Source organism: Octopus bimaculoides, chromosome 2 (assembly GCF_046866305.1).
Source record: "Octopus bimaculoides isolate indiv1 chromosome 2, ASM4686630v1, whole genome shotgun sequence".
Taxonomy (NCBI): domain Eukaryota; kingdom Metazoa; phylum Mollusca; class Cephalopoda; order Octopoda; family Octopodidae; genus Octopus; species Octopus bimaculoides.
The window spans coordinates 566,267-593,047 of NC_142929.1; the positions used below are offsets into that span (position 1 = coordinate 566,267).

Below are 26,781 nucleotides of genomic sequence, written 5' to 3' on the forward strand. Positions count from 1 at the left end.
AAAAGCCAAAATGTATTCCAAGGCTCTGGATGCAGAATGAGCCTTGGTAGATTTATTTCAATTCTCTGCTTACTCTTTCACATAACTCTTGTTGTTGACACCCACACTCTGCATTCTGTGTATTTGTATTGACTGTAAATAGGAGTAAATGGCAGGGGGTCTTCCCCGCAAACTTATTAGCTCTGTACAATTCTCATTCTTGTTAATGGTCTCTTTTGCCAGAGTTTTAAGGTAGTTACTGAAAGCACTGTTAATCCACAAAGGCAAAGGAAACCAAGGCAACTATTTATCCATATGAAGACTGAAAGTTCCTTCATTTTTGCAAAAGTTATCTGGTAAAGAAGGGGAAAAAAAATACAATACATTGGATTAATTAAGACCATTGTAGTTTTTAATTCAAAACTTGCTATAATCATTGTTCTTTTCCTTATCAACGTGTATTACTTTGTTTACCTTAGTTTGCTTTGAGATTGGGGCATTCTAAATTTAGTAAAAGCACAACAATCTCAATTATCCAGGGTGACTATTTTTCTGATCTGATTACTTACTGACATTAACAATATTACTTCACTGAAAGTGTGCAGAGTGACAATTGCATTCAATTTATTGGATGACAAAATCTGTCATCTTCCTGCACTTGACAATATATCAGTGTGCTTGATCTGTGATTTCTTCAGATTATTCCATCAGTTATATTGAAAAGACAGTGGGTTTGTTAGTCTTCCACCTGTCTTGTTTCCATGGCTGGGATGGTTTTTGCAAGTTTCCTGGAGAAGCTGAAAGCTGCTATAAACTGTAGCATTGTCTGCTTACTGTAAGAAACATTCACAAAAACCAAGTTAATCTCTTCGTTTCCCTGCTTTGTACTGAATTGATTTTATCAGGGAATGAACCCTACCCACCTGACTCACTTTTGAGAGTTGAAAGAATTGCTTACTGTGACAGTGTTTTGTCCCACATGGCCGAACATCAACCCTGGTTCCAATGCATGTCTCTCTTGTACCATTGTTACACCAACGGAATCGATGCTGTACACCTTGCCCACATTCATTACTGCAGGGTCTCCATGGATACCAAGAGGTCCAACCAACTTTTCCTTGTTAAAAAAAAAAAAAGAAAACTAAATGAGGCAAACTCTGTGAATAGATTATTCTCATTTTAAAATCTGATATGTTTTCTAATCCTGATTTGAAATAAGCTGATGAAAATCGAGTTATAAAACTGATAATTAAAAAGTTTTACATGGATCTGGGTACTGGTGTCGTGTAAACGTACCTGTGCAGGTGTTGCATAGAGGCACCCAGAGTACACTCTGTGGAGTGGTTGGCGTCAAGAAGGGCATCCAGCCATAGAAATCATACCAGACATGGAACCTGGGTACCCCTTCAGCTGGCCAGCTCTGCTCAAACCGTCCAGTCCATACCAGCATGGAAAACGGACGTTAAATGATGATGGGATCTTTAAAACCAAATTGGAGATGAAGGGTGATTAGTATCAGGCAGCTGGGGTGGGTGGGGGTGGGGGGCAGAAAGGAAGAAGGTTTGCCAATGTTCTGTGGCATAAGGACTGGTGGCTTGATGTGTTTTGGCTAGCAAGGCAGTATGTCGGGGAATATTGTGATGTTGTTGGAGAGAAGTGTATTCGCATGGATGATGGTTCAATTTCAGTTCGTGACTCTGCTGAGAAAGAAACTTGGAAGTGCCATTATGAAAGACTGCTAAATGTTGAGAACTCATGGGGAAAAGAGGGGCTGTCTAATGTAGATCCAACAGAAGGAGCAGCAATCCAAGTAGACAGTAGCTTTGTAGATAAAGCCATGAAGGATAATGAAGATGGGGAAAGCCCTGGCCCATCAGGAATCGCCACTGAGATGCTTAAAATACCTGGCGCTGTGGGTTAAGGTCTTGTCACCCGTATGGTTAATGAGGTTGTACACAAAGGAGTCCTACTCAATGACTGGTGTAGCAGTACCATTAGTCAGCTGCTACAAAGGCAAAGGTGGCGTCTTAGAAATAATTACAGAGATATCAAACTGTTGGATCAGGTGATGAAAGTTACAGAAAGGGCCATAGTCCAACTAATTAGGAAGAAAATTAGTCTAGATGAGATGCAGTTTGGTTTTGTGTCACGGGGGAACACCACTGGTGCTATATTCCTGGTAAGACAGCAACAGGAGAAGTACCTAGCCCAAAACGAACCTCTGCTCTTGGCTTTCGTTGATGTGGAGAAAGCCTTCGGTAGAATCCTCCTTTCTTATCTGGTGGTCATTACGGGAGCTAAGTATAGGCAAGCGGCTGATGAGAGCTGCACGAGCCACGTACTGAGACGCTGTCAGTAAGGTGAGGGTTGGCAACGGGTATGGAGATGGATTCAGAGTACAAGAGGGAGTTCTCCTCCCCCTTTTCATCATAGTCCTCCAGGCAATAACAGAAATTTAAGTCAGGCTACCCCTGGCAGTTTCTCTACACTGACGGTCTTTTCTTTAGTTGAATCACTACCAGGAGTGGAAGCAAGGTTTGGAACCAAAGAGCCTTAGAGTTAATTTAGTAAATAAGAAAGTAGACAAATCACAAATCCCTTCAGGTAGATGGCCCTGCTTCGTAGGTAGAAACTCCATAAGATGTACCCAGTGTAAGCTATGGACACATAAGAGGTGCAGCAATATCAGAGGAAGCATAACGGGGAAAATAGTCTTTCTGTGGGGCAGATGCACAGGTACAATAAACACTAGTAATGTACAGAAAATATTCTCCATCAAATGTCAGGGATGATACCTAGAAACAGTTGATAGCTTTTGTTATCTGGGTGACCAAGTCAGCAGTGAGGGCTGATGCTCCGATAGCATAGCTGTTCGAAGAAGAATAGGCTGGACAAAGTTCAGAGAGCTACCTTTGAAGCAAGAAAGGGTTTCTCCCTCTCAATGTGAAAAACAGACTGTGATGCCTGTGCACAAACATCCATGCTACACGGTCGTGGACTGCAAAGGCTTGAAAGAAAGGAAGTTTGTATATTTCGCTGGATGTGCAATGTCTGTGTCCATGTGCGACAGTGAGCGTCTTGAAGGGCATCCAGCCATAGAAACCACGCCGAAACAGACAATTGGAGCCTGATGCAGCACTCCAGCTTCGCAGCTACTGTTAAACGTGGACCGTTTAACGTCCATGGAAAACGGACATTAAATGATGATGAATATGTTCTATAATCAACCTAAACAATAAGGAAACCAATAACAAGATTATGTAGGTACTGATACTACCAGATAATAGGATTCCCTTGGTGTTTTATGCAATTGTAAACAAAAGCATGAAACGTGGAGTTGCAAATATGAAACAATTTCAACATTGATTTCTTTAGCTCAAATTCGTAAAAAATGATTATCATTAGACATTCCAGATTTTGTAAGTGAAACTAAATATGTTTCAACCGGGAATTGAAACCGGATCGCAAACTCCATGTTTTCGACGACTACTTCTTTTCACAATGGTACAAACAACGTGCCTGTTTCTGCACTGATTCGTGGGGAATGTAAAAGTCCCAACTGAAAATTTCAGCCATTTCTTCCCTTGTTATTCCAACATTCATCTTAGCGAGAGTCTATTAATAGTATAATCTCGTTTGAACCGAAGTCATCAAATGTTGCCCTTCATTAGACCTTTATTAGACCTTCATTAGACCTTTATTGCCCATCTTGAAACACCAATCGCATTCTCGGATACAAATGAATCCTTGTTTTCGTCATAAACCCTACTCTGCAAGTTTCATTCAGAAGGGAATAAAATTAGTGATCAAACTTTTAAAAAATGTGAATTCATCTCTTTTATCTGCATTACACAATAAAATAGTTTGGCGACAAGGGAGAACGACCCGCCCCCGAGTGGCGTTTATGAAGGTGGCACTTTTGGGGCGAAAGGGCAAACTCAAGGGCGCACACACACACTAGCTAAGTCATGGGGCATTACATTGAACTGACGGTGTTTTCCAATGCTTCCACGACAACTGTTCCTGGCTGGGTAAGAATGTTAGCTGTAGGTACCAACTCATATTTAATGAGCAATTTTCAGCATATCAGAAATATGTTTCGAATTTAATACGATTAATTCATATTCGCCATTTAAAACAATAAGATATATTCACTTGTTTTGTATTTTACGATGTAGTTAGTACATCATTCAACGTTCTTTCAATATCTTGAAACATTTAAAGGCGGCGAACTGGCAGGATCGTTAGCACACCGGCCAAAATGCTTGGTGCCATGTCGTCCGTGTTCAAATTCCGCCGAGGTCGACTTTACCTTTCATTCTTTCGAGGTCGTTAAAATAATAAGTACCAGTTGAGTACTGGGGTCGATGTAATCGACAACCCCCACCTGTCCGGAATTGCTGGCCTTGTGCCAATATTTGAAGCCAAAATCTAAGTCTATGTTTTGATTGGATGCTTTTAGCCCCAGCAATAGCCTGATTATTTCCAGCTCTTTGAGATCCTACTCAAGAAGGTTCGTCGCTTCTAGCTTGTTGCCCACCTCACGTCTAAATTAACATAATGCGAATTGGTAACAGATAAAAGATTCATTACTTCATACAAACATAGTTTAAGTATCTTAAATGTTTATCTTTGCGAAGTGGATACAAGTTTTACAATTATAAGTATCCAATGCACATTTACTATGCATATGTGCACGCAGCTAGTCAAGGGCTTATTGTGTGTAATAATTCTCCTAGAAAATTAGCGCTTCTGATGGCTTCTATGGCCATCGTATATGGAAGCGTTCAAGTTTCCAGATCGGGATTGTAGGTTGTGAGACTAAAAATACTTTGTTTCATATCTTGGTCAGAGTTCACGCTTCATCGGTTCCGAATCTTCCTTTTATCACTCCAGTGTTGTTTAATTTGTAGCGAGTAATAGGATTCGAAAGGCTTTTTCTAAATTATCAGTTTGCTATTATGAACGAACCACGTGTTTTATTTATTAACCAACCGACTTCCAGGAGATCAAGTCACAAAGTTTGAATAAAGTGAAAATCCTTGAGATTCGCGTCCTTTTCTCTAGTTAAGGAGTTCGGCATTAAAAATTTTCGCCGAAGGATTCACACTCCTCTCCTTTTGCCAAGCAGGCCAGGGTAATCGCAGAGGGTGAGAAACTTAACGGAGAGCCACGCATGATGTTATGAAAAGCACCACTTGTCACACAATCTAAAGACAGAGCTTCAGCAATATTCGGCGAACTCATATTTCTTTTGTCTTTTACCCCAAGATAACTAATGGTTGAGCAAACACAAAGATACCTCATTTTACTTCTGGTCACAAGCAAGCCAGAAATGTGAATAGATTCAGATAAACTCACATCTCAATTTCTACCCAAGACCAATTCGCTCTCGTCTCTAGAGTAAGCCATTAATATCTGCAGAATTCAGACATGAAAGTCTCTCTCTCTCTCTAGTGAGCATTTGAAAGTTCACATCTATAAATGTTTAGCCTTCCCTTAAATAAATTTATTGTTAAATGTTCACGAGTTTTGCTCTTGTTATATACGCAGCCAGCTTAATCCATAATAATTTAATATTCGTTGCGACATTGGCGAAAAACATGACAACGCTAACTCGCGACGAACTTCTGATCAAAGACGATCGATGACAAGGTCCCTTGAATTTTGGAAGTCCATCGCGTATCAACAACGATCAATTTAATCGATTCTACCTGTCTTCGAAACTGTTGTGGTCTTGCGCTATGTTGAGAAATCATAGAAATACATTGAAACCACAGAAAGACAATGAATAAAGCAAGAAAAAGAATAATATGGAAGGACTTACGTTCTTCGAAGGCTTGAGATTGGATTATGAAGTTTGCTGTTACAAACAAGACATCACAAGGAAAGACACCAAACACCATTTTGCTAGTTTGGAATGTTCAGAAAGAGTAAAAGTAAATAAACGAGCTGAGGCTGTGTAAGTCAGCCAAAAGATATGTTATTGAATAATCAGAAGTAACACACGCGCGCGCGTGCACACACACAACAAGAAGTGACTTAAATTGTATACATCCGTCAGTTAATCTGAGAGGAGAGAAATGCCTTCCAAAAATGGTTGCAAAGTCGCATTTGACACCAACCGTTGGTAATTTGAGGGGTAAATTCTAAAATAATTATCCGAAATTACAACTCTGTCGTAGAAATAAATGTTATATCGAATGTCACTGTTACGTTAGTTGAGGATTCAGACGTCGACTAACATTTTTGCGTGAGAATAGGTAAGAGAGAGTGTATAGGTCGGGGGGAGAGAGAGAGTGTATAGGTCGGGGGGAGAGAGAGAGAGCGACTTTTTCAGTTGTTTCTTTTTTTTCTATCACAACATCAACAGTAATTTATGTCAATGAAAGAACTCGTCCTGCTTGAAATAACAACCAAATATCCCTCAAATTAGCACTACCGCTTTAAAAATGGGTACTTGTTTTGGATTCTCTGCGCTTTCGCAAAATATGGGATGGTCTCGGCTAAATCTAAACAACAATATAGCTTTTTTGGGGTTCTTTTTTCAAAATGATTGTAAAGTGCATCAAATGAGGTCAAGCTATTGTTGTGTGAACAGACAAAGCAAATGAGTTTTTTTGTCTAAAACTTCTTCAATAAATCTGTATCGTGCCCCAGCATGGGCGCATCGAGCGACTGGTATTGGTAAAAGAATAGAACACACACACACACACAAACACACACACACACACATAAGCAACTGAAGTTTCTTGAATTGTTACTCTGCGTTTAACGTTGCCGATTGTTCAAACGATTGAAGAATGGAAGGAGTATTTCAATATATCGTCTATCTTGTACTTGTTTCAGTCATGAGACCGCGGCCGTGCTGGAGCACCGCCTTGAAGAATTTTTTTTCTTTTGTCGAAAAAATCGACCTCGATTCTTATTTTGTTTCTAAGCCTGGTACTTACTAGCGGCATATATTCCGGGGGTGCTAGGTGTGCCTTGCATACCCAACGAAAATGGCAAATTCATTATAAATATCAACCTTACTCATTGAGTGGGGCAGCACACCCAATACGACAACCACCATACGACACTGGTACTTTCTCTATCGGTCTCTTTTTTGTCGAATGCTTGTTACGGGGACGTAAACAAACCAACATCGACTGTCAATCGGTGGTGGTAGACAAACACACACACGATGAGCTTAAACAACGTTGCAATATAAAGACACAGAAACATCCAATTTTTACAGAGAGGCACCCAAATTTTGTGCCTTCTTCAATTTATTTCTATGTATGAGTCAGTCCTAAACGCTTGATGACAGCTTAAGCTGCCTTGCTTCTACTTCCCATCTGCTATTGAACTTGCTTCGTCAGACTTTCTTAACGCTGCTTGCTATATTCTTCTGGCATTTCCCATAAAGTACACAGACTATGCTTTCTACCCTTCAGGTATTTTCTCCTCATTCCTCAACACTACCCCGCTTGGGCCATGGTCTACATAGAAGAGCTTGTATACAGAGTTTGTATTCAGCAGGGCAGCTATTCACGACATCGATGAACGTCTGGTAACGGAGTGGTTACCAGAATGTAACGGTTGCTGTCTATGCTGAAAGCAAAGATGATGATGTTGATTCCATGAAAGAAAGACAGTGGCCGAAGTTGTGGTTGATATATATTTATTTCTCCGTTGCATATAATTAAAGCCAAACCACGACGGGCTGGTGTGTATAAAAACAGACAGAAAGCATACAAAGTAACGACAGTTATATTCTTCTGTATGAATGTCGTTATTTTCGTGTTTAACTACTTGATGCTAAAATAGGAATCAGAGGAAGATAGAGTGAATGTAAGTTTAACAAGTGGATAGCGTGAGACTTGCATTCTTGGATCATTTAAGCAGCAGATGGTGAGAGGGAGGGAGAGAGAGAGAGAGAGAGAGAGAGAGAGAGAAAGAGAGATGTTGAAACAAAAGTAAGTTAGTGAGAAGGGCTTAGAGAGTGGTGGACAAGACAGCTGCATCGCTGGGTGATTCCGTAGCTGTCCTTCTTTGATGTTTCTTCAGTCGAGACAGTCAGCCCACTCCCTGTTGGTCACACTCACTAACTGATTTTCCTTTGGAGAATGCTGGTATTTATAACTATGCAGACTAGTTAGAAAGATGGATATACCATTCTGACAATGGCTAAATTAATGTAGGTCACTCCTTATCTATTTCAACTTTTCATGGTGTGGCAGTTTGTCGCTACCACCACCTTAACGTTGTCTGTTGTTCTCACGTTGGGTTCACTCCATGGTTGTTGGTTGAAGATGACAATGTCGGCGAAGGTAGTTGTTGACAGCAGTGCATGGCAGACAGACGTCGCCAACTGTGTTCATTAGTTGTGTGGTGATATAAAACAAGTCGCTCTTGTTCAGTAGTAAAGCTTTATTCACAGCAGTATGGGTTAAATACAATGTTAATGTTTTACAGAGATGTCTGAGGTGTGGTAGCGGTGAATGAATGTGTGAAGACGTTAGTTGTGCTTTGTGTATATAGAAAGAGACTTGATCGAAGTGTTTCTAGTTAGCATGGAGAGATAACGGCATTGAATTTGGTCTTTACTGCTGGCACACTTGGAAGAAGGATGTTCTTGTGTGAGAGAGCAAAGCTGCATGCTGGCAGTCCTTTAAAGAAGCAAGACAAGGAACTCGATGGACCATGGCGGCAGCTACATTGTATAAGTGACAATCGGACGTAGCAGAGAGCGCCTGTCAGAGGGGGCCTGTTCATTCGGCCAATCACAGGCTGAGTAGAGCTGTAAACTTACTCTTGTGATCAAAAATGCATGTCTAAACCAATACTAATACAGACATGCTACAATGGCATAGAAAAGGGTCAGAGTCAAGTAGAAGACACACATATCAGCATTTATCCCTGACAGAACCATAAGGTGTATGGCTAGGGAGAAATTACAAATTTAGTTTTGAATCTCAGTTAGGGGCAGGTCCCACAGTCTGTTTCACTTTTCTCTTTGTGGGTGCATATATATATGTGAGCTGGCGTGGCTGTGTGGTAAGAAGCTTGCTTCTCAACCACATGGTTCGGGGTTCAGTCCCACTGCGTGGCACCTTGGGCAAGTGTCTTCTATTATAACCTCGGGCCGACTAAAGCCTTGTGAGTGGATTTCGTAGACGGAAATTGCATCTATTTGGTCACCTGCCATCGCTTGACAACCGATGCTTGTGTGATTATGTCCCTGTGACTTAGCAGTTTGACATAAGGGTCTGATAGAATAAGTACTAGGCTTACAAAGAATAAGTAGTGGGGTCGACTTGTCTGACTAAAAGCAGTGCTCCAGCTTGGCCACATTCAAATGACTGAAGCAGACGTAGTTGATAGCTTCCGCTATCTGGGTCACCAAGTCAGTAGCGGGGAGGGGGCGCTGAAAGTGTAGCTGCTAGAATAAGAATAGCCTGGGAAAGGTTCAGAGAGCTCTTACCTCTGCTGGTGACAAAAGGTCTCTCTCAGAGTAAAAGGCAGATTGTATGACACATGTGTATGAACAGCCATGCTACATGGCAGTGAAACATGGGCCATGACTGCTGCGGACATGCGTAAGCTCGCAAGGAATGAAGCCAGTATGCTCCGATGGATGAGTAATGTCAGTGTGTATACTCGACAGAATGTAAGTACCTTGAAAGAAAAGTTGAACCTAAGAAGCATCAGTTGTGGTGTGCAAGAGAGACGATTGCGCTGGTATGGACATGTGGCGAGAATGGATGAAGATAGCTGTGTGAAAAAGTGCCACACCCTAGCGGTTGAGGGAACCTGTGGAAGTGGTAGGCCCAGGAAGACCTGGGATGAGGTGGTGAAGCACGACCTCCGAACATTAGGCCTCACAGAGGCAATGACTTGTGACTGAGACCTTTGGAAATATGCTGTGCATGAGAAGACCCGGCAAGCCAAGTGAGAACAAAATCCAAGGCCTCTGCCTGGGATGTAGCCAGCCCACTTATGCGTACCTTTCCTTCATTGGACACTAAACTCTGCTTGCGAAGACCTGTTGAGGCAAGTGAAATAGAAATCGAACTAAATTTGTAGACTGGCACCCATGCCAACGTCTCTTCGTTGAACACTAAACTCAGCTTGCGAAGACCTGTCGGGGCAAGCGAAAGCGAAATCGTGATGGCACCTGTACCAGATCACTAAGAGCATCATCTGAGCGTGATCGTTGCCAGAGCACCAGCTGTCTGGCTTCTGTGCCGGTGGCACGTAAATAGCACCATTTGAGCGTGAAAAGACATTCGAGTGAGATTGTTGCCAGCGAGATCGTAGCTAATATGGGGGCTAAATATACTTTCCTGCTCTAGGCACAAGGCCCGAAATTTTTGGGGGAGAGGGCCAGTCGATAAGATCGATCCCAGTACACAACTAGTACTTAATTTATCAACCCTGAAAGGATGAAAGGCAAAGTCGACATTGGAGGAATTTGAACTCAGAACATAAAGACAGACGGAATACCATTAAGCATTTCACCCGGCATGTTAACGTTTCTGCCAGCTCGCTGCCTTAAGGGGCTGGGGGCTAAATACAACAACAACAAATGTTTAATATGTGTATCTTAATTTATTGCTTTAACATGGTCATTTTATAAATCAACAAATAATTATTCCAAAAATTTAAATAAATCTTCCTTTCCTTTAATGATAATGAGCATTTCAAATCAAAATTCCTATATTTTGCAGTATTTCCAAATCATGACTTTTGATAATAGCGATACCTGTAAAAAGAAACATTATTTCAGTTGCGAAGTAGAAAAGAGAATTTAAAAGCAAATAACTGAATAGAAAATTAAAACAAAATGTTAGAATGGGAGAGATTTTGAAAGACACTAACAAGGGCACCTAACACAGGCACACACACATACATGCACATGGACACACATATACATGCACACACACACACACAAGCACATGCATGCACATGTACACCCACAAGCACAACAAACATGCATGCACATGTACACCCACAAGCACAACAAACATGCATGCACACACACACACACACACACACAGAGTTAAATATTTCACTCAGGTATTGTGATACGAACAACCTGGTGTTGGAACTCATAAAGCATTAACTGAGTAAAGAGTGTAATATGAAGTTCGATAAATAACAAAGGAAGAACAGATTATACACACTTGATATCATATACACATTTATACACACACAAGCATACATAAGAGAAAGAAACCCATACATACATATAAATATGATTGTATATAGGTATACACACCTGCACACACACATAAATTGACAGACAGACATACACAGACCCAGAGACAAAGGAAACCACACACCAACACAGAAACAAACACACACACACATATACCTATATATCCGTATACACACACACACACACACACACATAAATATCTACAGTTAAAGGGTGAGAGCCAGAGATGCTCAACATAGAGACATGTAGTTGTGCTCAAATGAGTTGAATTGAAACTTTGAAAGCTTTATTAAGGACTAGGTTCATGGGAAAGAGTGGCCTTAAGAGACATCTATGCACTCCCTCCTTAGTATTCTATATTTCTTATGCTCTATGTAAATTTATTTGTCTATGTATGTATGTATGTATGTGTGTGTGTGTGTGTGTGTATGAGGTGGTATCAAAAAGTATATGTGCACCCAGTGAGAAAAGGGGTTTAAATTATTGAAAAATTTGTTTTACATATTCAAACAAGACCCAGGAATGTTGATATTAATAGTCAGACAAACGTTTTCATTGGCATCGAAGATGAATCAACTTTAAAAATAATGTAAAAACTTGTTATTTATAAAGTAACAAACGCTAAATATCTGTAACTGAAAATAGAGAACTTACATGAAAATCCTCTTCAACTGATACATTCCAGTGAGAGCTACAAATATATTTACAGCTAACAAACTGTAGTTTTTAGGTATTATAACCATTGAATACCGGGACCAGATGAGACCTGAAAGTAAAGATATAAAATAATGGATATTGAGATTACAATTAATATTGTCTTTCAGAATTATCACAGTCAGAAAAAGATGGGGATTGTCAACTACAAAACTTCTCTCATAGGATTATGCTTTAATAGTTAATATTGATCTTAAATTTTGGCACAAGGAGGGATGGGGGTGATTATATTGACCCCAATAATCAGTTGGTACTTGATTTATCAACCCCAAAAGGATGATAAACAAAGTCGACCTTCAGTACAACTTGAACTCAGAATGTAAAGATGGACAAAATACTGCTAAGCATTTTGCCCAGCATGCTAATGACTCTGCCAGCTCACCGCTCTTTAATATAATATAATATTGATTACACTTATATAGAGGTTTATAGTTACTTGAATTCATCTTCAAACATTAATGCCAGTGGGTCAAGCAATCTTAGTAGGATAGAAAGCAAAGTGGCAACCAGATGGATTTGAACTTAGAACATAAAGAAAGACAACTAAATACGACATTTAGTCTAGCATTCTACCATTTCATCCACACAGCCACCTGCTATCTTTAAACTCATTTCAAGTATTTTAAAGCCAGATACAAGTTCGAGGTCTGATCAAAAAGTATCGAGACTGTTGCTATGGTAACAGAACTAAAGTACACAGAGTGAAGCTACTTGGCACAGGTTGACCTTGAACTCTGTAGCACACACATACTAAATTATAATGGTCTCCCTCTCTCTCTCTCTCTCCTGTTGTTTATAGTAGTGCTGGGAAATAAAGTGTTGTAGAGTGAGGTCATCTCAAAACAAAGATTGAGTTTCGGCTGTGCACGATCTCCTTGGTTGTGTCGAGGAACACAAAAACGTTTTTGAAATGGTCATGGCAGGTGACAAATTGTGGGTCCATGGCTACGACACTGAAACCAAGGTTTGAGAGGAACACGATTTCAAGATGTCGATGAAATCCAAGAGAATGCGACAAGGTGACTACTTGCTTCCCCACAAAAAGGAGTTCCTGGAATGCTTCCAACAACGTTGAATCAAGTGTGTAACTTCAGAAGGGGACAAATTCAAAGGAGAGTCAATGCCAAATCGATGTGTGTTGTAGTTTTCTTTTCACAGCAGCAGCCGTGATACCTTCTGATCAGTTTTGTATACTAAGTTGAAGTCATCATAATAATCATTTTTGTTTTAATGTCCATTGAACATACAACCAGGCAATGAATGGCGCTCTGCAGTACAGAATGACAACACTCTTGTATATTCCGTGTCATTTCCATTGTGAGCTCCAACATCCTTTAATCTAGCAACGGTAATTCTTCTATCTAACCTCTTGATACATGGTAATTTGCATTCATTGTGTCCATAACAATAGAGTTACTTTCCTTAATTTCCATCTGCCTCCCCATCTTATTTCAACTTTACCTTTTTGCAAGTTGAATATTTCATAAATAACTCTCAACTCTTTCTTGTCCATCCTCAGCAGATCTCCATTCCAGTCCTGTCTCCTCCATTGATTCAACATCAACCATTTTACTCCCGCCATTCCTTCTTTCTTATTATTGTTACGTTACAACTGCTTCCAGCATGAAATTCTCTTAAATAGGAGCACCTTTCTAGCAACGGAAAGAACAATTGAACTGAGTTTGGTATGTAACTGATATTTATGCTATTCGTTTTACCACTCCCCCATCCACAAACCCCAACAAATGAGAAGCAGATTCCATTTTAGCCATATTTGGTTCCCAATGAAACTAAATGCTTTCATGTGCCTGGGTTGGGTTTTCCCACTGCTGTAACAACGTATTTCAATTTGGCTTTCAATAAGGTGCAAAGCTGGCAGAACCATTAGCAGAACCATTAGCAGAATTGTTAGCATGCTGGGCATAATAATGCTTAGTGGCATTTTGTTTGTCTCCAGGTTCTGAGTTCAAATTCTGCTGAGGTCGACTTTGCCTTTCGTCCTTTCGAGGTCAATAAAATAAGTACCAGTTGAGTACTGGGGGTGATGTAATCGACTTGCTTCATCCCTTGAAATTGCTGGTTTAGTGCCAGAATTTGAAAGCAGTATTTTGAATTTCTGAGGCAGTGAGCTGGTAGAATTGCTGGCACTCCAGGCAAAGGGCTTAGCAGCATTTCATGCATCTTCACTTTCTGAGTTCAAATCCCACTGGGGGTTGGCTTTGCTTTTCATCCTTCTGGGGTTGATGAAATAAGTACCAGTGGTGTACTGTGGGTTGACTTAACCAACTAGATCTTAACCCCTGCCACCCATAATTTCAGGCCTTATGCCTATGGCAGAAAGGAATATTTCTGCCATATTAAAGAGAAAGGTGACAAAGAAATGTAGGTATTTTAATATAATAAATAAATTCAGTAGAAAAGGTTAAAACATTAAAGGAAAATGGAAATATCATTGGAAAATAGAAAGATAGTTACCTGTTGCCGTTAAAGCTGTAGATTGTGTCACACTAAGTTTTTCAGCAGGTCGAGATAAATCCCCTAAACCAGCAATTACAAGTGACTGGAAACAAAAATGAAAGAAGAAACGTTTATGTCTCCAGTAATATTGAAGAGAAAACAAAAGAGAGATATTAATTAACTGTATTTTAATTGTAGTATTCTTCAAACAGTCCTGATTAATATCATATTTGTATGGAACAACTTGATATTTAATATTAATATTTTATCATGAGATTATCTTGTGCTCTAATCCAGCCTCCTTTCATTTTCAACTGGAGTATTAATGTACAGGACACTTACTTTTCTCCCTCTATACCCCTAACCCTCACATCAACAGGCACCAAGCCACTACCCCACTTCCAGCTGAAGGGGTTTTGCAAGCTACTTGGTGACCCTGTTAGTGCTGGTGCCAAGTAAAAAAAGAAAAAGAAAAAGCATCAGTGCTGGTGCCATGGAAAAAGCAACCTAGTACCCCTCTGTGAAGTGGTTGGCATTAAGAAGGGCATCCAATGGTAGAAACCATGCCAAAACAGAGGGAGGAGCCTGGTATGGTGCCCGGCTTTATCAGTTCCTGTGAAATTGTTCAACCCATACCAGCATGGAAAACAGACCTTAAATAACAATGATGATTACAATTATCCGTAAACTTGTTGTTGATCTAAACTGGACATAAACGTCCAATAATTTTAGATTAGCAATTCTTCAAGGTGAAAATGAATATTAAATCTAACAAGGTTCAGTGTTGTATTGAATAATGTTGAATGTTATTACAAGGAATAATAAATTATAGAATATAATAATCTACTAAAATTAAGGTATTTTCCACATATTTTTTTGCAGAACCAGGATTCATAACGGTATCAGTAAAATGTCAGATGAATGCTTTGCAATGTTGAGTTCTGTCATTTTATGTTAGGAATTCAAATCTTAATGATGTGAAATTTTCCTTTTATTATTTAAATACTGGGGTAGATATAATTGACTACACTCTCTCTCTCTCTCAAAATGCATGGTTTTTTTTGTCTATGTTAGAAAACATTATAGTCTATGATGAAAGACTAGAAACTTGTCTCCACAAAGCCTGGCAGATGCACAATGTGAGAGTGCACCTTTGATGCAGATTTGAAGAAGTGCCACAGCAAATATTACATAAATTTTCACTTGGAACTTTTGATGTGAATTGGCATTGAAAACAGAGTTGGTACAGAAACAATTGTAACTGACCATTAAAGATGGGCCAAGGTTTTTCTTTGTCTTATTTGCATTACATTTTACGCTTCGCTTAACCTACATATTAGCTTCACTGTTGTGAAATCAGGATTTTCTACATCTGAAGGATTTTGTTATTAGTCTGGAATTCAATAGTGCAGATAGCCTAAAGCTTGGGCTGAATGCTGCATTGGAAATACTCTACCCTACCAGGACCATATACATACATCCCCCCCCCCCCTCTCTATATATATATTTATAAAGAAGAAGAGCTGAATTCAGCCCAATTTTTCAAATTTACAGTGCTGCCATTGCTAAGAGGAGCTGGAATGGATAAGACAATACACAATGTTTATAAAAAGTGAGTAGAGATGTGTAAGAAGGGTAAAAAAGATATTTCCTTTAAAATAAGCAGAGACGAAATACTGAGCCAGTCCAGCCACCCTGCCAGGCAGCAGGCTGATGTTTAATCAGCAGCCTGTTGCTGCTCTCATGAGATCTCTTTCAGTTTCTCATGGCATTTCAGCTCAGGTTAGTGCTGGCTGTTAACATATATTAAAACATTACGAATATCAGGTAATTAGCATACAATAAAAATAGAATTATGCATTGACATTGTTTGAGAACAAAAGTGTCAAGCTAACGTGAAATTGAATAATTAATTAGAAACCAACGAGGAGCTCCTTCATCTTTGTTAACGATTGCTCTCATTACTATGCAGTCTTTTATCTTTTGCTTGTTTCAGTCATGAGGCTGTGGCCATTCTGGGGCAGCACTGCCTTGAGGAATGTTTTAGTCGAATTGACGCCAGCACTTATTTGTATTTAAAGCCTGGTACTTATTCTATCAGTCTCTTTTGCTGAACCACTTAGTTATGGGCACATAAACACACTAACACTGGTTGTCAATCGGGACACACACACACATACATACATATATGATGGGCTTCTTTCAATTTCCGTCTACCATATCCACTCACAAAGTTTTGGTCAGCCCAAAGTTATAGCAGAAGACACTTGCCCAAAGTGCCACACCATTGGACTGAACCCAGAATCATTTTGTTGGGAAGCAAACTTATCTCCATAGAGACACATCTGTGCCTGAAAATTATTTCTAAAAATCTTAGAAACCTTATTATTTTAATGTTACTAAGATGTCATTTTTATTTGTAAAGCACTATTTAGAATAAGTCAACATATATAAATATTTACACACACACACACACACACATATTGATAATAAGGAGAATGGAGAAATTGAACATTCAAACTTTACATTTATTTACAGTTGGTTTATTCTTAATAATTGTCCAACATGTGTTTCAATCATGTTGATTGCATATTTATATGCAGCGATTTATGCATTACTACCAAGCGTAATTCAAACTAATAACAGAGGAAAATTCATCTTCGAACAATGTCATATTTATACACCCTGATGAGATCATACTAATAATGCATAAATCGCTGCATATAAATATGCAACAATATGCAATTAATGCGATCGATACATGTGTTGGACAATAATTATGAATAAACTAATTGTAAATAAACAAAGTTTCAATGTTCAAATTCTTCACTCTCCTTATTATCAACATTGCACTTTATACTTTAAGTAGTCAGAAAAAAAACTGTAACATCAGATAGGAGTTAAAGGAAATTTGCCATAAAATGCACCATCTGAAGAAACCAGTCTTGGCATTTTACATAGAGAGAGTTGGTATCTGCCTGGATATTATATCCCTCTTCTTACTATCATCATCATCATCATCATCGTTTAACGTCCGCTTTCCATGCTAGCATGGGTTGGACGATTTGACTGAGGACTGGTGAAACCGGATGGCAACACCAGGCTCCAATCTAATTTGGCAGAGTTTCTACAGCTGGATGCCCTTCCTAACGCCAACCACTCAGAGAGTGTAGTGGGTGCTATATATATATATAGGGGGAAAGTAAAAAGAAAAAGAAAATGCACATTAGATATAAAAAATAAAGGCTTTTTTAAGAAAAGCAAAGATATATACATACAATTAGATGATTTGAGGTGGAATTATGAAGATAATGAATCATTATAGAGATTCAAAGTTATATCGATTTCGTCAGAAGCTGATAACTGACTTTGAATGAACACCGATTTCCAAACGGTGTTGGGTCTAATAGTACCTGAATGAAAAGATTATATGCAAGGGAAGTAAACAGTTCTGGGAGTGATGCAATTAAGGTAGATATAAATATTGAAATCGGTGTTCATTCAAAGTCTGTTATCAGCTTCTGACGAAATCGATATAACTTTGAATCTCTATAATGATTCATTATCTTCATAATTCCACCTCAAATCATCTAATTGTATGTATATATCTTTGCTTTTCCTAGAAAAGCCTTTATTTTTTTATCTTGACCTAGAAATGAAAATCCCAAAACAATACTGGAACCGGTGTAAAACAACGTGTGGGAAACGAATTTGAAAAAAAAAAAAAAAATTGCGCGCAAAGCAATGGGAAGGGGAGGGGGAGAGGACTTCGGATAATTCACAAGATCCGAGCTTTTCCCCTCGTAACTTTTATGAAAATGGGTTTTTTTCAATGAAATTCTATAGAAATACCTTTCAAACGGCAACTATTACGATTTTAAAGTGATTTGTGTGGAAAATTTTTTCCAAGGGGGTGGAGAGAGGACTTCAGAAAATTCACAAGATCCAAGCTTTTCCCTCGTAACTTTTAGGAAAATTGTTTGTTTTTTCAATGAAATTTTATATAAATACCTTCAAACGGCATATATTACGATTATAAAGTAATTTGTGGGGAAAATCTTGAGGTGGGGAGAGGACTTTCGGAAAATTCCCAAGATCCGAATTTTTCCTCCCTATATTCCGAAATCATATTCAACTTTCTACAGATATCCTAGCGTAGTATTACTACTACTCTACGTAGTGTTTATTTCTACCCTCTTTCAATAATTTTTAATGTTTTGCCTTCAATTTTGTTTCATTTTCATTTTTACGCTTTTTTAACCCTTCGTCATTATTCTCATTCACTCGTTATTACTTTTTCTCTGTCTGTCTGTCTGTCTGTCTAGAGAAAGAAGTCAAAATACGCTACAGGGATATCCAGAGGTAATGCAGTACGATCGTTTCATGCAGCTCCATTTAACTGAACAATGCAACCATTACATCATGCTGTCTTCACTCCAGCATAGAAGTTACTAAATTATCAAGAAGATATACATTGTTACAGACTGCCTGTCACTGATTTTTTTTGTTTTTATGGGATCAGTTTTAATTTATAGACTAGTTTAAAAGTCCATTTTCCTAAAAGTTACGAGGGAAAAGCTTGGATCTTGTGAATTTTTTGAAGTCCTCTCTCCACACCCTTGGAAAAGATTTTCCACGCAAATTTCTTTATAATCGTAATGTTTGCCGTTTGAAAGGTATTTCTATAAAATTTCATAAAAAAAAAAAAACCCATTTTCCTAAAAATTACAAGGGAAAAACTCGGATCTTGTGAATTATCCGAAGTCCTCTCCCCACCCTCTCGTTGCTTTGCGCGCATCTTTTTTTTCAAATTCGTTTCCTACACATTGTTTTACACCCATTCCAGTATATTTTTTTGATTTTCATTTCCGGGTCAAGATGTAACCTTTTTTTTTATATCTAATGTGCATTTTCTTTGTTTTCTTTTTACTTTTCCCCTATCTATATAATGTGTAGTCTTTTTTCTTTGAAACCTATTTTTATTATATATATGTATATACACACACACACACACATTAAATGCTAGCATAAAAGCCATCCAATAGGGCAGCTTTTAAGCTAGCTCCTGTGGAAGGCTCTTCATTAAGCCTTGGACCCGGTAAGAGTAAGCGATGTGAAAGACAGTGGTGATGGTGGTGATGTCAGAAGTCTGAATGGTGTGTGTATGGCAGATATAGTGGCGATGGTGGTGGTACTAAGAAAATGAATTCAGTGTTTAGTCCCTCTTTCTCCTCTCTTATTATTACTCCCACTGCCACTATCAATACTACTACTTTTAATAAAACATTATCAACAGTAGAAGTGTCACTGAATAGTGAGAGAAACGGGGTCAAAGTGTGACACACTGACACACAGAAATTAGTTTTGACAGGGCAGTATGGGTGTAGGGACAGCACCTAGCATATGGGGAAGATGAGATGTGGGGAATGCTGGCACCAAGCATGTAGGGAAATGAGATGTGGAGAAAGCTGAATAGGGTAGTATGATAGCACCCGACAAGTACAAGCATTGAAAAAATGTTTTTAGAATCCCATATTTGAACAGAAAACTGTCAATGGTCTTGATCCTTTGTTATCTTGTCTGTGAGGCTCAGCATCTTGAGTTTGATATCAGGACATAACCCCACAGGACAAATTTTAAAACAAAAAAATCAACTAATAAATATTTAAAACTTTTTTTAAAAATTTCACTTTCCTATAACATTTCTATTGTAAAGAAAGAACAATATCCCATGGGATTTTGTGCTAGTACCCTTGAGATCAGCTTTCACTACTTCATCTCATGTCTTTCTGAGTTCCCCTTTTGCTTCCACTTGATGGAACCAGCACTTCTTTATGCAACTGTTCTCATCCAGACACATCACATGACCAAACCAGCAGAGTCCTGTTTTTTTCTCCTGCACATTACATCTGATTTCTCTGATGCATAATTTCTCTCTCAGTACATCAGCATTTTGTCATACACGCACACACTGACATTGCACATCCATTCCCTTCCACTCTAGTTTTTGCATGTCTTCTGAATTTGGGGCTCATCTCTCACTACAACGTAGCATTGCAGTTCACATACAAGCATCATACTTTCTGTTTTTCAGTTGGGGAGAGAGAGAGAGAGAGAGAGAGAGAGACCTTTTGTTGCAATCAGAGGTAACAGCTCTCTGAACCTTCTTCATCCAATCCTTATTCTAGCAGCTATACTGTTGGAACATCCTCCACCACTGCTAATTAGATCATCCAGGTAACAAAAACTAACACCCCCAGGGCGTTTGCAAAGATTGATTTCTCATGTACCCTCACTGTTCTTTGCTCCTGCCCATCTTCCACAGAGAAACACTACTTTTCTTTCTTTGACTTTCTGTTATTCTGATGCACTGCTTGTGTATCTCTCTGGCAGCACCAGGAACATCGCAACAAGTTTCCTTTCACATCTTTCTTACATACTGAGCAAGGCCATTTACCTGAAGTGGGTGGAGGCCTGTCTGTTTTCTTGCTTATGAGGACTTGTTACTAATTCCATTATGAGAGTAATTGTCATCATCATCATCACTGAATGTCCATCTTCCATGCTGTCATGTTGGATGGTATGATAGGGGCTGGCAAGGCCGGAGAGCTGCAACAAGTTCCACAGTTTGCTTTGGTATGGTGTTCACCATTGGATGCCCTTCTGAACGCCAACCACTTCAGAGAGTGTACTGGTCCTTTTTACATGGCACTGACAGGATCACCACACACCATTCAGCTGAGAGTGGGAGTAGTATTGGGGTGGGGGCTAATTTTGGGCCAGTTGAGAGATTAAAAGTATATTGGGACAGAGAGAGGTGTCTTGGTGCAGAGTAGATACATGGATACTCGAGTTGGAAAGTAAGGTAAGGAGAGTGATAGTGAGAGAGATGTGTGTGAGGACAGGGTCCTTGAAGGCCATTGGGGGTGGAGGGAATGAATGAGGTGGTACAGAAGTTTGGACTGGGTGAGTGAGCAGGACTGAGGTGACTGAAACAAAGAGAAGGTTCTGGGGTGGGGGTTGTGGTAGATGTGTGAGGGGAGAGAAGGTGCAGAAAGGAGGCGATTGGAGGTGGGGCACAAACACAAGCCTTTGGCTGGTCCCTTCATTTATATGAAGCTGAGACACCACTCTGCCATTACTTCAAGTTTCCATTACAGTCACCATTTCTTCTTCATGAGGAACAATGACAGTGAAGGCAAATTTGGAGTAGCAATAGAATGAAATCTCACCTCTGAATAAAAGAATAAATGAATTCGCCATCCTATTTTCCCTCATTGAGAAAGGGTGCCACAGCTACCTGTCTTTTCGTTAAACTTTTAAGAATTCACATCAGTTCTTGTAGAACATTTTTATCAATGACGTTCTGCTTTGGCAGTAGAAAATAAATTCAATACATTACCCATTTAAAAGCTGGTGCCCAAAAGAAAATAGTCTTAGGACCTACAATTAATAGAAAAAGAAATCAATTATAAAGTCATGAAATGATCATATTTCTTGATTAGTAAGATACATCCTTTTCTTGAAAAATTCCTTCAAATTGCTTTGCGTCTTTTCAATAAAAGGGCAGGTTGCAGAATGGGTCCAGAGCGACCCCAGCAGTCAAACTCTACTTTGCCTGCTGGGTTCAGTCCCCACCAAATCCACATTTAATAAAATGTAACTCAATACTCTGATTACCATTTGTATTAAAGGTAAGACGTTTACAAGCGAGTACTGGGACCAATAACAGATTGTCCTTTTTTTTTAATGTTTTGATTTATAGGTAATCGGTGATATTGGTGCCTCCCATGTTATTTGTAGACAGGCATCACCAGTAACACTGTCAGCTTAACTATTCAGCTACCCCTGCCCCATGACACTACACAGTGGTAACTAATCAGAAAAGACATAATTAGTTACAAACCACATGCTACACACTAGGACAGGTGCATAAAAAGCACAAGTGCTGGTGTCACATAAAAAGTACCCAGTGCATTCTGTGAAGTGGTTGGCATTAGGAAGGGCATCCAGTGATAGAAAACAAACCGAAACAGACTTGGAGCCTCTCTTTGGCTTGCCACCTCCTGTCAAACCATTCAAGCCATGCTAGCAAGGAAAACAGACGTTAAACGATGATGATGATGATGATGATGTTGAGTATACGAAACAACTCAGCAACCAAGTAGCTGAGTGCCAGAATGGACCACCACCACAGACTGTAAAAATGATACATGAATGAAGAAAACAGGAAAAGTTATTATTAAAGTAAACATAAACAAAGCAAGAATAAAAATCAATGGAGTTTGTTCGGAAAGAAATGAAATTATGGATTCACAATCAATGAAACATGGAGAATTCAGTGTGAACAAAGATGACGATGTGCAAGGAAAGGAAATTGGGTTCAGGATGAGGAAGCGTGAGAGTAAAAACCTTAATTGTATAGAAAATGCTTGAAGAGCATGAAGAACAATGCTGGGGTTTTGCAAATAAATTGTGGCTGTGTGGTAAGAAGTTTACTTCTCAACCACAAGATTCCAGGTTCAGTCCTACCACAGCCTTGTCAGTGGATTTGGTTGATGGAAACTGAAAGAAACCTGTTGTATAAATGTACATATATGTATAAACCATATATCATCATCATCATCATCATCATCGTTTAACGTCCGCTTTCCATGCTAGCATGGGTTGGACGATTTGACTGAGGACTGGTGAAACCGGATGGCAACACCAGGCTCCAATCTAATTTGGCAGAGTTTCTACAGCTGGATGCCCTTCCTAACGCCAACCACTCAGAGAGTGTATATATATAAATATAATATGTGACAATTAGTTGGTTGACATAATAAAACTCAGAGTTTCGGATACTGGGGCTGAAGTCTGCCCCAGCATCTCATCAGTTATTCAGACAAAACGCTGTGTTTTATTATGACAACCAACTAATTGTCACATATTATATTTATAGATAAATTCCTCGTCTGATTTGACATGGTTTCTACAGCTGGGTGTCCTAATGCCAACCACTGTACAGAGGGTACTGGATGCCTTTTACCAGGGGCCAGCATGGGTACATTTCACACAGGGGTACACAAAACAGAAGCAACAAATAAAAAAACATAAGTTGGAAACAAACTCAAACGGTGGCTGTGTGATAAGAAGCTTGCTTCCCAACCACATGGTTCCAGGTTCAGTCCCACTGCATGACACCTTGGGCAAGTGTCTTCTACTGTAGCCTTGGGCCGACCAAAGCCTTGTGAGTGGATTTGGTAGACGGAAACTGAAAGAAGCCCGTTATATATATGTGTGTGTGTGTGTGTGTATTTGTATCTGTGTTTGTATTTGTATCTGTGTTTGTCCTCCCACCATTGCTTGACAGCCGATGTTGGTGTGTTTATGTTCCCGAAACTTAACAGTTCGGCAAAAGAGACTGATAGAATAAGTACTAGACTTACAAGGAATAAGTCCTGGGGTTGATTTCTTTGACTAAAGGCGGTGCTCCAGCATGGCCACAGTCAGATGACTGAAACATGTAAAAAAAATAAATAACTAAAATAAAATAAAATCAAATAAAATCTAGGCCAGCAGTTGTTGCCCATCGATTTAGCAGATTGGAGTTATAAGCAGTGAAGGAGCCATAGAAATGTTTTATGCTAGAAGAGTGGAACAAGTGCACGACTGCTGGGAATCTAGCATGAGGTTGGCTGAAAAAACAATTAGAGACAGTAACAGTAGATGAGAATAATGCATATGGATGATACTTATGTGCAGAAAGTGGGGGAGACAAGTGTTGTCTGCAGAGGAGTGACTCTAAGTAGGTCATTATGAAGAAGAAAAGTTTGAGAGAGAAGTGCATCTTGGAATAGATCATAGACTGGCTGTTCTCTTTAAGGCTAGAAAAATACTTCATCTCTTCAGCCAACTACTCACCCTCTACAAACCTTAGTGGAGACCCACAATGAAATACAGGGTGGCCCAAAAGTAGGTTTACAGTTATCACGAAGGCACTCGGACACACAGTGCGGCTCAAATTCCAATCTCCATCAATTTCAGTGAATGCATCAGAAATGAAATCTTTTAATACATTTACTGTTTTGGGATTCTTCTCATAAACCTTGTTCTTTACAACACCCTATAAAAAGAACTCCATTGGTGTCAGGTCAGGTGAACGTGGAGGCCATTCCACGCTGCCCTGTTTTCCAAACCAACGCTGTGGAAAGGCTTGGTTAAGGTAACTCTCTTACTGTCAACGCATAATGTGGAGGTGCTCCATCTTGTTGAATAATAGTTTCATATTTTTTTTTATAATTAAGATATAAACTGTTAATATATGAATGCAAAAGAGATAGTTGAATAACTGTAAAGCTACTTTTGGGCCACCCTGTACTATTCCACATGTAAGAGGGTGCTGTTGCTACAAACACACAATCATCCTACACTCTTTGCCTCTTCTATCCTCATGCCCAGGGCCTTGCACTTTCTTCCCAGGCCCAGTGCTTTCTTCCCAGACGTTGACCTACAATCAGTCTCATTGTCTTGGAGAGCCCTTCAAGGGCCATTCGTAGAGCTCTTCCTCACTGATTATTTAAAGAAAACATCGAAGTGAGGCCCCATTAGCATTGTATGTTGCAACAGAATATTTGAAAAGGAAACTTGTGATACTAAAGATGAGAGAAGGATGGACTCCATTGATAACTTACGCTCTCCCACTAGACACACTACTTTGTTACCAAGCAATGTACAGGGGCCCCTATATACACAACTGGAGTATAGATTAGTATGGGATTCCTAGATATGTGAGGTCCCTGGGTAACTCCCTAGTGTGCCCATGCGTTAAGATGTCACTGAACAAAGTGGAAGGATTTTATTTATGTCAGGTATAATAACGTTGTTTGTGTCAAAGTTTTCAAGGTCATACCTTCATAACTTTTCAGTTGTTCTACATGAATGACATAGAAACGGGATTAGTAAATACACAAACAGAAATCTGAGATTATTGTGATAATGAGATGCACAGTCACAAATTGTCTGGCCTTCTTTCTCCATCATGAATATGTCAGTACATCACTCCCGTTCTATGTATTTAGGTCTCGACCGACGAGCGTAAATTCATAGGTAACATGGGCGGAGCCAGTATTTCGACCCAAGTGTTTCCCAATTACGAAGATGGATCCATTTGGTCTGTGAAAATAAATCTGAGATAATTTTATTTGCATAGAACTGAGGCGTGGGGTTCGCCCTAACTTGTTAAACTACACATGTTCCCGTGTGTGTGTGTGTGTGTGTGTGTGCGTAGACACGATAGTTTAATGCAAAACACGTCCGTGTGTGTCTTGTGTGTGCGATAAAAGATGATTTGAATGATGAATATTATCTTTAGATACGTTTTAAATAAATTAACAACCATTTTGCAATTTAAATAATAACAATAAATCAATGAAAACTAGAACAACAACAAAATTTAAACACAAAGAATGGTGTCAATGATATTTCCAAGGTTACAAAATAGCGATGCAGTAATTTTTCTGTCGTTTCAAGGTAAAATAGAAACCCTCTCAACTGCTAGAATTAGTGTTCGCTGCCCCTGAAGGGGACAGAGCAGCAAATAAAAGTAATTCCGCTCCGCTTTTCGCCCAAACAAACTAATCGCGCAGACTCGGACAGTCGCAGGTATTTTGTTGTTATTTTACGTTTTGAGTTCAAATCCTATCGAAGTCATATCTTTGCTTCTCATTCTTCCAAAATCAATAAATAATTTAAATTACAAGTCAAAAGCAGATGTAAAACAAAACGACACATGAATCTCTATGCAATTGCTAGAAATAGAAGCCAAATTCCCCTCACATCATATTGTGGATGTGCAAGCAAATGCACATAGAAATATTATTTTGGATGTGCACAAATGCAAATGGAAATATTATTCAATATTGTTCGAAGCCGATGATTGAGTATTGATTGCTGATCCGAGTTTATTTGCTTTTAAATGAGTTTGTTGATTTCGACGAATGCTTCCACCGGGAATAGAGGCGGAGAAGGTGAGTGTATGTAATGTTATACAAAGGGAAAGAAAGTATTCACTAACCTGCAGGATGGTTCCATAACGGAACCATTCGTGGCGGAACCAACTTGTCAAGCGCTTTGATTGCAGATCGATAGACCGCAGCCATGATTGAGAAATGAACAGCAGCACTGCCAAGGGAGATAACTGCGATGACGAAGGAGGCGGAGACGAAAAAAGTCGGATGTCTGGGAGGGGGGGGGGGGAGAAAAGAAAGTTTCGTTATTTCATTACTTGGCATCAGCTACGATTTTGGTGCGACTTTGGTTAATGTTTACAACTTGACCCGGAAACGAAAATAGGATAAAAATAGTGCAATGGGTGTTAAAAAAAAAAAAAAAAATGTGTAGGAAACGAATATGAAAAAAAAGAACAAAAATGAGAGCAAAGC

General features: G+C 39.3%; 2 protein-coding genes across 2 annotated transcripts; both read right to left on the reverse strand.

Annotated features, from left to right (window-relative positions):
- Window positions 1-119: 119 nt before the first annotated feature.
- On the reverse strand, window positions 120-6,239 carry LOC106870752 (uncharacterized). The gene is made up of 3 exons (XM_089340197.1): window positions 5,807-6,239; window positions 934-1,096; window positions 120-327 (listed from the first exon to the last, which is right to left on the reverse strand). The coding sequence occupies exons 1-3, from the start codon at window positions 5,883-5,885 to the stop codon at window positions 177-179; spliced, it is 393 nt and encodes a 130-aa protein (XP_089196323.1). The 5' UTR covers window positions 5,886-6,239; the 3' UTR covers window positions 120-176.
- Window positions 6,240-10,555: 4,316 nt separating this feature from the next.
- On the reverse strand, window positions 10,556-26,571 carry LOC106870757 (mitochondrial pyruvate carrier 2). Its single transcript, XM_014916953.3, has 5 exons — window positions 26,415-26,571; window positions 21,759-21,799; window positions 14,375-14,459; window positions 11,840-11,951; window positions 10,556-10,729 (listed from the first exon to the last, which is right to left on the reverse strand). Exons 1-5 carry the CDS (start codon window positions 26,497-26,499, stop codon window positions 10,705-10,707), a joined length of 348 nt encoding a protein of 115 aa, XP_014772439.1. The 5' UTR covers window positions 26,500-26,571; the 3' UTR covers window positions 10,556-10,704.
- Between the last annotated feature and the right edge of the window lie 210 nt (window positions 26,572-26,781).